General features: G+C 32.4%; 1 protein-coding gene across 3 annotated transcripts in view; it reads right to left on the bottom strand.

The window, feature by feature from the left end:
* Positions 1-234: 234 nt before the first annotated feature.
* The window catches only part of Pcdh15 (protocadherin related 15), a 1,685,700-nt gene continuing 1,673,427 nt past the window's right edge, over positions 235-12,507 (bottom strand). The window contains exons 35-36 of one of the 3 annotated variants that reach the window (XM_058578029.1): positions 8,136-8,244; positions 235-4,937 (exon numbers count right to left, since the gene is read on the bottom strand). In XM_058578029.1, the coding sequence (XP_058434012.1) occupies positions 4,386-4,937; positions 8,136-8,244 (661 nt within the window). In that variant the 3' untranslated portion in view covers positions 235-4,385. Of the gene's footprint in view, positions 4,938-6,321; positions 7,200-8,135; positions 8,245-12,507 lie in introns of those variants that run through there. The other 2 variants (XM_058578028.1, XM_058578030.1) reach the window with 2 other exon arrangements.

Here is a 12,507-nt window from a genome sequence, read left to right as displayed (position 1 = left end):
GCGGGCAAATCTGTGAAAGACAATTCATGGTAAATTTATAACCTTTTCTTTTTATATACCATCAAAGAGCCAGCAAATACAAGCTTAGATTAAATATCTGTTTTATTTCTTTGCCTTGGAGATGTCTATATTGCCATTTTACAATGAGATGAATGTTAAAATGGTTGACACAATAGGACATATTATAAAATGGTAGGGTGAGAACTCATTCACTCTATTTAATAAAATGTTTTTGTTAAATTTATTCAAGGAGGTGTGCTGGCATTGGAAATACATGGATAAATAAAATTCTGATCTACAATAGGTAGAACAAAAGGGTAAAGTGGCAAAAATTCTCTATGTTTAAAATGGTTTAAGATTATTTATTTTAAAAGACAATTGAAATTGTTGTATCATTAGCAGTATTGGGAAGATAGAGCTGCATGTATCCAGGAAAGGGAGCTCACATTTAGGAGCACATTCTCACTCTTTCTAGAACTTGGTGGCTTAAGTACATGAGTGAAATGGAAAAAGAATAGAATAGTTAGGAGCTTTAAAATATACTTCTAAACATCACAAGGTAAGAATATACAGAGAAGGGTTTTCTTTTTATTGTGAAACTGAAATACAAAACAATGGTTACTGATTTTATCCATCTGACACAATAATGAGGAATCATTTTTTTCAAATGCAAATTTATTTTTGAAACATTGTGTAATGCATTTTAACTTAAACTTTCTAATCCATATTCTTTATGTAATAACATAATATTTGTTAAGGAAGAACCGGTGTTTAGATAAAGAAATTGAGGAAGCAGTGGGTAGGCTAATAATTTTTCAAACTATAGACAATGTTCAATTCTTTCATACATGTGCTTAACTTACCATAAACTTAAAATAGTTTATAATGAAAAAAAGTACCAATCCAAAACGAAAGATTGTGATTATAAAGATCAAGGCCAATTAATGAAAAAACACAATTAAAAGGTAAAACAAATTCACATATCATTTGAAAATAGGGAGAAACTATCAATAAAAAATAGAGGTCCTCAATACTATTTTGAACCTATCCCTCAGCCTTATCGATGTGTTATTTGCAGGCACCTATAGGCATCTGCCCTGAGAATAGATTATTAGCACTTTCTGCCTATTTTACTAGTTAATTGAAGTGGTATATAAGACCCACTTATGGTATAAAGTGCAGACGGTGAATGAAGAAGAACAAGAGAAAAAGCAAGAATTATGAAATAACAGAAAAAAAAGTATCTTCCTTCAAGAATCAATCGTCAATTATTTCTGACTCTACAATACATAAATGTTATTAACAGTTCCTTAATAGTAACTACCATGACCATCTGGAAGAACCTACTTATGGTAAGTAACATGTTTTAACATCCCTGTTACAATTTGGTTTAATAACATGAGCAACATATAGCATAAAATTCAAGGCAAACTTTTTTTATGTATTCAACAAAGATGCTTTTGGCCAACCTATAGTTGCAATTCTATGACAGCTGTCAGGGATATTAATTAATAGAAAAGATAAGTCTAGAAACAAAGGTCAACAAATATGATTTGATGGTTATTGTGTGACAAATGACTGTGTCTTCTTGACCAGATATACTCCTTCTTCCTCACCTGTCCTTTAATGCCCATAAGACCTCCTGAATCAATGGTTTTAGCAATATTGTTTTTATATCAGGCTACTCTCATCAGTGATGATCTACTATTTCTTTTGCATTATTGAAAGCTGGGCTGATTAAAACTAAAATGAATTCCTATGCCCTTCTAGGAAAAATAACCATAAATTTCCTTATAAATATTTACATAGAAAGGTCATTTATATTCTTAAGATTAAACATACTTGATAATTTCCCCTGTGTTCCACAATTTTAATCCTGAGTCAAGGATTTATAAAATAGTGAGAGTTTTATCAAAGTAACTATTCAAATGGTTCAGATTTATTTAGTTAGTATTAATTTCACTGCCCTCCATCCTTTCCCCAAAATATAATGACCAAATATTTTATTTGGTTGATCTGTGTAAATACTGCTTATCTTTGCACTGTCTCCAGTAAGGTATAGATTAACTTCATGATCAATTTTACTAAAACAATCATTTCAAAAGTTCTGAAATATTTATGATTAAATAGCTTATAATATTTGCCTATTTCCTTGTTAAAAAGTATGCCAGAAAATACAATGGCATCTCATCTGTCAGGATATTAGTCTTCTGCCAACATCATATTTCCAGAACAATGTCCAGATTCCAACAGTGATCAAAGAACTCTTCTGAGAATCACAAAGCTTTTGCCCAAATCTACATACCTTATTCCTATATCAGACTTAATAAATTTTTAAATAACAGTAAACAAGAATAAAACACAAACTCTCCCACCAGTATATTAGAAATTGCAAATAGAAGAAAATTTTTGAGAAAAGCATAGCAACAAGTTAAATTTTATAGCCAAAATTTGAAGGAAAAAATATGTAAAGCTATATGGAGAGAATATTTGGAATACTGGTTGAGATGACATTGGAACAGAAAACAAAAAATACTAAGTTATATTCAGTGACCTGATTGGGCTCATAGGGAGACAAGATATGCTTAATCTAACTTCTACATAAACTATTTTATAGTAAAAACAATTGTTTTGGTGATTGAACAAGTAAGCCCTGGAGTTCAATATTACAGATCATTGGTTCACAAAATTCAATGTGCATTCAAATCACCTTAGGATCTTGTGAAAATGTGGATTCTTGTTTGAGAGGCCTGGGGTGGGGGCATGATTCTATATTTCTAACAAGCTTCTATTAATGTTTATAGTTTTTTTAACAAGGGTGTAAAAATGCATTGATTTCTAATTAAATTAGATAAATGAGATGTTATGGTATTTGTCTTCAAATACTTCTGAAAATCTGAAATGAAAGCATACTAGTAATATATGTTGGCACATTTATGTAATACACTTTGGAAATAAGGAAATTGTATTTTAATGTGTGAAATATGTAAGAGGGGTATAAATAATAATGCATTATTCAATCCTTCAACCATATACTAAGCATGCATGAAGTAATGTAAATGAAATCTGTGCAAAATTTGAGGTGAGCTATATCTCTATCATACTAAGTCATAGTCAATAGAATTCTGAATTCTCTTAAACTATATTATTTCATCTTTCTACATCTGGAGGGTATGCAACACACAAGGCAAGTTTTTCTAAAAGAATAATTTATTGTAGTTTCTATTAATGGTAAAACTCTGTGCTTTGTTCAGTGGTGAAAAATTAACAACTGTTCTTTGATTTAAAAAAAAAATGCCCAGGCAATCATTTTCTGGCTCTGAACTACAGCCACATAAATATGTGCATCAAAATAGTCTATAAATAAACCAGAGCTGGGAGAAGTTAAATATAATAATGCATTTGAAGTTATGGATTTATAGCCTTTGTAGGCATTTCACATATTATATAAATTTGTGACTCTGCCAAATTCTTTTCTGCTGGGTTCATAAAATATTCATGTCCAGTGACATTAATGTGAGACTTTTCTGGCCTTACCATGACTTCCACACTGAAATTGTGATTCTAGCTGCAATATTGCCTATTTGACCTTTGCCACTTCTCAGTAAGCTTTTACTGAGGGTGAGAGACTGTTTTGTTGCTCCAATTATTTAATTTCCAGTAGCTAAACCAAATGATCTACAAAGTATAATATGGATAATGTATTTTTAGGGGGAACCAAGTAAAATTGTAAATTAAAATTTTTTAAAAAGATATGACCTGAAGTGTTCCGTGTTTCTTCAAAGGTGTATATGTGTGTGTGTCTGTGTGTGTGTGTTAAAATCTGTAAAATTTTAAAATGGATAATAAGAAAAGTAAACTCATGATTCAGAATAATTTACAGGTGATTTTCACCTTTACTACTTTCATTTTTAAAAAAAACCGGGATAATATAGACAACAATTGTACAAACCTGTTACCTATAAAAATCCTCTTAATATTTTCCCTATTTGCCTATAGAAAATAAAATTGTATGTACTGAAAAATGTATTGTGAAGTTAGAAATGAAGCACAATTTGTGTTAATTAACAAAATATGAATGATTACTTAGTAAATTATGTGTTTATTAAAATGAAAAATAATTCAAAACCCAACAAAATAGCTAAATGTTTAAATGATGTGTTTTTAGTGAATCGATTCTGTCCAAAAAGATTTTCTGGGAAAAACAATTAATTGATACAAATGTGAGTGCAAATCTGTCTGTTTTTTTAAATTTTAAAGCATATTGTTCAAAGTTTTAGCTTGTGTGCATGATATAAATCCCATACATTGTTTTCTCAGTGACAATAAAAAGCACAGTTCATTAAAAACTGAAGTAAAAATTAAAATAACTTTTAAAAAATCAGTCACAGTTTTGTCATTGGTATATGGAGGTTGTTCCAGGGACCCATCCAAAGCTCTTCATCATCTGACTGTGTGTGGTCACTATGGAATTCCAAAGTCTCCTTGATGTTCTTATTGTCAACCATGGACTCCTGTTCCACTGTGCTTTTCAGCCTGTTCCCCAATGACTTTGCTGCTGTACTGTCAGTTACCACAGGGCAAGGGGCAAAGGTAACCAACGTTGGTCTTTTGTTCATTTTCTCAGTAGAAAATGGCCCCCTTGACAATGTGTTCAGAGGTACACTCTCCTCATGTGTCACTGCCAACTTCTCTAATTTCTTAAAGTGCCTCCCCTGACGGACAGGGGAGGTAACTTTCAAGTTATCAGTGAGGCAGGCACGGCGGGTTCTCACCACAGAACCATTCTGTGCAATATATATATTGCCATTGATATTACTGTGGATCTTAGCATTGTGAAGACGGTTTCTCTGACATTCCGGAGCACTGTCTTCTCCAGTTGAACTAGTTTCATATTCTCGATCAACAACTAACTTGATCATTCTCTTTCTTGCCCACTGACAAAATAAAAGGAAAAAAAAAAGTGTTAGTCATTATCAAAGGAGTGAAAGAGACAAAGAACACAATGCCTGTGAAATTTTAAAAAGTGTTATGTAGAAAGTTATCAAATGTAAATAAGTCAAGAGGGGTACAAGGAAGCAACTCTTTATTCACGTCAGTTTAGTTTCACAAATTCTTAATTGGCTTCACAACATGATATATTTGAATAAAGTGTTGCTGAACTAGGAAGCAGACATTCCAGGAAACACATGCTCTTAGATCAAATTACTATTCTACATGAAAAGAAAACTATATTATTTATATTTAACTTAGGAACTAATCCATTGTTTTGTAGTTGCCTTACTATTCAGGAAAGTTAAATTGGAAGCATTGAACAGCAGTAGATTATTCAATTCATGTTAAAGTTTCTATTCCCCATATTTGAAAAATGGTTTTTAAATCCAAAGTTGCTTATTTATGCAATGCCTGCTAATTTATTCAATGCCATTAGCCAAAATTTTGTATGTTTAATGCATTCATTCACTTGAAATGTCCTGGTTTTCTGGGTCATTCCATTCAGATGTTGTTAACTTAGAAAATATATTCCCAGATTGCATAATTTATTTAGTATTAGTACACAAATTATTCAATAGTACATAAAACTGAAAGCCAATTATTCTAAACTTTCCTTTGGCAAGCAACAGAAACACAATGGAAATTTTCACCAATTATTTGTCTCTTTCCAATTAACATTAGAAAGGGCAGAGGGCAAAGGTTGAACTGTTCTATATTATTTTCTCAAAGAAGCCTTATTACATTTTTGGACTGGGTGAACTATCAATGCTTGGCACTGAGTCAGTCTATTTCAAAATTATTATGTTTACTTGCTCAGATAAAAAAATATTATGACTCCTACAATATGGTTTTAAACAATCCAGTTCAGAATAATGATGTTAACATTCGATTTTTCACATTTTATCTTATTTAACTTCTAACATTTGAAAGTGGCAGCTACAAACCATCTCTCCATGTAGCTATTTGATCCATTCCAACAGATTATGTATCAATCTATTCTTATCTATATATAAAATTCATTCCAACAGAGAGATGTCAAATACATAATGCCATATTGCATAATAAAAATCCTGCTGAAAAAATAGTAAGCATTGACTAGCTAATTACATGTGTTCCTATTTACTAGTATAGGAAATATTAGTGGGTTTTAATCTAATATAGTCTAATATACCAATTTCTTTGGATATCATGTATCGCTTTTCTGGCAAGCTTCTGATCTTAAGTCAGATCAAAATCATGGTCAATTAACTGCCCTTAAAGAGTCATTTCGGAGAACACACAGAAGGCACTGCACGCAAGAGCACTCATCACTGCAAAAGTCCCACCTACTGTTCTCTCTTCTAAAGGGCTGTGTTGTAACCTTCAGAGTTTGCTCCTGGAGACTTCCTTTGGTTTGCCTTTTTGCTTCTGTCATAGGCTGGCACCTGAAAGCCCCAGGGACCTCCGGACTGACTTTCGCTACTACTACTACTACTACTACTGCCTAATTCTGATTCCTCTTCACTTTCTATGCCTCCTTCCACAGAAGCTGATTCTGCACTGCCCTCCTCAGGGACATCCTGAGCGTCAAGGTCTGCAGATTCTTCCACAGGGGCCAGGTCACTTTCTCCTCCTAGGTGTTCCTCCTCCTCTTCTACAGTGGGTTCTTCTTGATCTTTGGGTGGCTCCTCTCTTCTACCTTTGACTTCCTTGACTTCCTCCACGACAGGCTTCCTTCTTGCAAGCACAATGTTTCTTCTAGCTTTTTCTCCTTCTGACTCTGTGGATTCGGATTCTTCTGATTCTTCAGTGGAACTCTCCTCCTCCTCAGAGGGCGTCTCAGACTCAGATTCTTCTTCTGTGGTCTCGGATTCACTGAACTCAGATTCTTCTTCACTGTACTCAGTATAATCGCTGGAGGATTCCTCCTCTGATTCTACGGTGCTTTCTGTTGCTTCATCTTGGTCTAGAGTTAGTTTCAGATAATCTTTATCCTCTTCCTCCATGCGTCTTTGCCACTCTTCACCCTCAAGGTCAACGACGCCTCTTTTATCAGCTAGTCCTCTAACTTTCTTAAAGATCATGGGGAATATCCTGGCCCTCTTCCATGTTGTGTATGTGGGCTCCGCTGCAGGTGGCTTTTCAATAGTTACTACCACTTCCTCCTCCTCCTCACTAGGCTCTCTAATTTCAACTTTTGGTTTTGTAATTTTCTTTGGCTTTTCCTGAAAATTGTGAGATTGCAATTGAAGTGTCAGTGTGAGGATAGCTATGGTATGATCTTGTTCCATGTCATGTATAAAGTAGTAGGAAAGAATATGCTGGGTGATAACTGTATAAACTGTTTTACTTTTGGCTATCTAGGAAAATCTAGTGATATATCATTTTTTTTTAATTCAAAGGTTTTTTTTTTTTTTGCATTTAGATCAAGAAAGAAATAGCCACTACCTCTTTCCTTTCTATCTCTAGATTTTGGCAATAGCTTCTTGTGTTTCCCTTTAGCTAAAGTCTACAAAGAATCTTTTAAAATCATAAAAATACATTAGTTTATCTGAAAGTTTACATAAAAATTGGCTATTTTCTTAAATTTTGAACAGGTTAGGCGTACTGTGCCATTCATTTGTTATTACTGAGGGGGACCTCTGCCAAATTAATAGTGTAGGCAAAGAATTTGATAAAATTGGTTCATACTAGTTTAGGCATGATTACATAATTTTCTCAGATATGTAGGTAGAAATAATTTATCCTTCTCCAATGATTGAAAGATGGAGACCATTTTTCATGATTTTTAGATATGCTAGACAGTGTAGGAACAAAAGTAGACATTTTATTGTATGTTTTTAAACACATTTGATTTTGTATTATATATTTGATTATATATTATGTTCATGGAGCAATATTTACAATTTTAGGAAACAAAATTATTGTAGCTTTTTCCAGATATTAACAGTTTATGGAAGGAAACAGATTAAACTATTAAAATTAATTCTCTCCATAGATAAAGTAATAAAATGACCAGCAATGTTAAATTTCTGTGGAAAACAAGTGGTAAATGAATAGTATTTTTTAAAGGTGGAAATAGTCTCTATACTGGTAGTCAAATAGAATTTAAAATGTTGTTCTTCAATATCATCCCACATAATGGAATTATAGTAACTTACCTCTTCCTCCTCATATTCCTCCTCAGCTTCACCAACCACCTCACCATATTCCTCCTGTCCAGCAGGTGGTAACAATCGACGTCGACTTCCATATTGAGGCATTTCATACCTGTAAAAGAAACTAAAAACCTTAAGTACTTTTTTCCTGCGGTATATGTAGAATCTACCATGAATGATCTCTCTTTTCTTCTTTTTCTTCACCATTCAGTCTACAGATATTATATAGCATCTATTAGGCTCCTTTTAAATTAGCTACAAAACCATAGGGTAAGAACTACTACCTGATGACCAAAGATTTTTGCCATAATGGTACCCTGGAATAACAATAAAGAGAGTTGAGTTATTTTAGATATAAGTTTTGAGAGAATAGAATGAGAAAAAAAGGCATAATGCTCCTTAATGAAGTGAATAATGTAGGACACAAAATATGTTCCTTCTGAAAGTATAATAGCTGATTCAGAACGTGAAGTCTACATATTTATACTGAAGGTTTTTTCAAACATGGTTGACAATGGAGATACATTCTTCTGTTGCATTCCTTTAAGCAGTGAAGTGTACATGTGGAGAAATAACATTTGAAATACTTGTTATTGGATTCTTAAGTATGTTTTCCACCTTATAATCATTTTTGAGCAAAACTTTACCTAGACTGGTTTAAAAAATGTTAAGCATGTCACATAAAGATAAAGGTGAACTTAGGAATTGAGCAAATATGTTTGATTTTATTTCACATTTAAATAAATATGAATAATTTTAATACATTTCTAAAATTACAATATATGCCAAATAGAAAAATGCTTAAAATTTGATTGAAATTAAAGGTAGATACATTACTCATTTTCAAACATAAAACTAATGAAATGACTTTGAAATAATAAATGCTAGCAAAAAAATCAATAAATGGCTTCCTATTATTTATAAATACTATATAAGATTCTGAATAAAAAAAATCTGAAGATGTACCCATGCTCATAACTGTAATAATCTTGTCCATATTCCTGGCCAGGATCAATTCCAGACTCCATGGATAACTCCTATTGTTCAAAAAGAGAAATTGCATTTGAAAACAAATTCTTATCACAGTTCAGCTCGAAATAAGATTTCCACACCTAGAATTTGACGATTCTGAAAATACACCTGCCAAATTAAAAGTGTTATTTAAACATGTTCCCTTTTTGTTTGTTTTCTGGCCACAAGTACTCACAAAAAATAAATAAATAAATAAGATTGTATAATTAGACTTTACTTAAAGGAAAAGGAAGTAACTTTTCCTAATTAAAAATCTCTTAAAATTTTCAAATGAGTATTTTCACTTATTCCTGAATGTCTTTTAAAATTACAAATAGTTAAACTTAACTGTACCTTCAATTACATTATTAACAGCCTTTGGAATTGACAAAAATTATAACATATCTGTAGCATGTTTTCATCTTTCCACCAATGGTTTTCCGCTATTCTCCCATATATTTAAACTCTTTATCTAAAATTTTTTGATAATAATAATTTATACACTAATAAGAATCTGAGTTACTGTGTGATGTCTCCCAAGGATGTTGACATTTCAAGGCACTTAATGCTACTTCTGGATTTAAGACTTTTAAAAAAAAAATGTTTTACTTTGAGACAGGGTCTTGCTAAGTTGCCCAAGTAGGCCTCACTTTGCCCTCCTCTTGTCTCAGCTTCCTGAATGGGAAGCTAGAATTGCAGGTATGCATTATTACACTGGCGAAGGCCTTATTTAAAGGAAGGGATCCTGTCAACATTTCTACTTCTAAACTCCAGATTATACTGATTTTTTTCAACTATGTTCTTATAGAAATATTTTTTCCTGAGGAATATATATTAGAATAATTTTCAACAACAATTAAATGATAAATGTAACTTCCTTATATTTGCCTTTTTAATTCTGTTTTGACATGTTAAGCAATGACTAACCAAATTAAATTTGCAATAGAATAAGAGGATGAAAAAGCATAGCTATCTACAGGAAAATGTGTTGATATTTACTTAAGATTATACGCTATTCCTAAGAATTAATTTCCTTAATGCAAGTGTACTAATGAGATAGGAAAAATTGCCCTTCTCTGATGCCACAAATACATCACTTAGGAAGTGTGGAAATTGATACCCTGCATGATAAGTATAGATAATGACTTTTAGTTTTGCTAAGATTTGCCAAGCTCATTTAAAAATATTGAATTATTTGCCATCAACCCTTAGAGAATGCCACCGAAAATATGGGTTTTTGTTTTCTCTTGAAAAGCAGAAAGAGGGCAGCACAAATACCATAGTTCTACATGTCAAAGATCTAGATGGTAGTATGATAACTTCCAGCAAGCATATTCTCTTTTGGTTACTACATCATGCCCAACCATATTATTCAACCGCACTATTCTACTATACCCATTATCATCTTAAATTTGCCACCTGCCTTTGTTTTGCATCTAATAAACTGCATTCTCTGATTCCTATAGTTATTTAAAGTTTGTGACTGTTCTGCTCTACTAATATGCTACATAACAACTTTACAGTTCACAAATACTTTGAACCAAATGCAGAGATATTCAATCATGATGTTAAAACTAGATTAGTTTGCCCATCAAAATTACAGAAATTACAAATAATAATAATAAGCAATACTATGTGTTGGGAGGAACGTGGGATAACTGGGACCTTTATACAATTCTAGAGAGATGATAAATTGGTAAAACCCTTGGGAAAATGTTTGTCAATAATAGTAAAATATATGTATATATTTTTCAAATAAATTCAATTTATAATTATATACCCAAGAGTATTATGTACACTTGTGCACCAAAATGCATTATTCATGACAGCAAAAAATCAGAACCAATGCAAAAGTCCATGAGCTAAATACACCACAATACAGGTGAATCTCTCAAACAGAATGATCAGCAAAAGAGGTCACATGCACATAAAACATACTGTATTATTCAACTTGTATGTTCAAAAACAGACTAATGTGTGTGCTACAAGCCAGTTGAGTGATTAGGAGAAGGGAAATCAGTATCTGGATGTCAACATAAAGGAGCTTCTGGAGAGCTGTTAAAATGTGTTTGGGCATTCTTAATATGTAACCATATGAAAGGATTTGCACTTCTTTGTAGCTACAGGATTTATTTCAACAATAGCAACAAAAAATAAGAAGCAGGAAATGGGATTGGATTAAGAAATAACAGTAAGAAATTAAAACAAAGTAATAGTGTAGATTTAAGTTGTTCAAACTAAAAAAAAAATTGAAAAAAGGTAATGGTGACACAATGGTAAACTTACATTTTTGAGTCATCTAACAATGTAATACTTTCATTCTTTTAAAATGCAATAAGACTCAGAATCAATACATTTATACTTCTTGACCAATGTGTCTTTAATGTAATATACATAGATTAAGACTTTCAAGTGGTTTTAAAGTGGAATTTTAATAAATTTTGATAATAATATAGGGACATGTTCTTTTTTCCTAGAGAGAGAGTAAGGCTCAGCTCTTCCTAACTACATTATATATCCAGCATCAATTACTTTGAAAATGTAATAAAGCAGAGACAAGACTGGCATAGGAGCCCAAGAAACTCAGCAAGAGAGTCTTGACTCAGTCAGTCACTCTGCAGTGACTTTGCTGGAAAAAGAGGATAGAAATTAACAGAAAAGAGTGACTTGAACTATGCCTTTTGAATGCTTATACAGCTCATGAATGAAGAGCAGAGAAACATCACTTCAAAAAAAGAAATAGAGAGCTGTGCGCTGTGGTGCATACTATCAACACCAGTGAGTCAGAAGGCTGAGGTAGGAGGATCCCAAGTACAAGCATAGACTGAGCAACTTAGCAAGACCCCGTCTCAAAATAAAAATTACAAAATACTAAAGATGTAGTACATGTAATAGCATTATCATGCCACTGGGTTTAATCCCTAGTACTGCAAAAACAAAAAGAAGGGGAGGGGGGGGAAGCGAAGGGAAAGAGACAGAGAGAGGAAAAGAGAGGAAATAAAGAAACTGGGGAAGGACCTAGTGACTGGTAAGACCCCTGAATTGACCTAAAAATACAATGGAATGCTCCTCCTCTTTATGTACCATGCAGTCTCTTTTAGCATCTCTTTAGTTGGGAAATACTGAATTTTAGAAAATCATGCAAAATAATGTACTAAAAATGATTTTATGGGTAGATCAAACATTTAATTTTATTTTAAAAATTAATTTTTGTTGTTGATCAGAGAATATAAAGTTTATTTGGATCTTATTATTATAAACATCTATGTAAACCAAAAGAACTATTGTAACTATCATTTATTGAATTTCATCCTGCTACATTCCAGTTGCTTAACTAGAATATCATATATTGGACATTACTACC

The sequence above is a fragment of the Marmota monax genome, unplaced genomic scaffold (assembly GCF_021218885.2).
Source record: "Marmota monax isolate L192 unplaced genomic scaffold, Marmota_monax_Labrador192_F-V1.1 WCK01_AAM20220418_F8-fsc00019, whole genome shotgun sequence".
Lineage (NCBI taxonomy): Eukaryota > Metazoa > Chordata > Mammalia > Rodentia > Sciuridae > Marmota > Marmota monax.
This window is presented reverse-complemented; position numbering and strand designations above follow the sequence as displayed.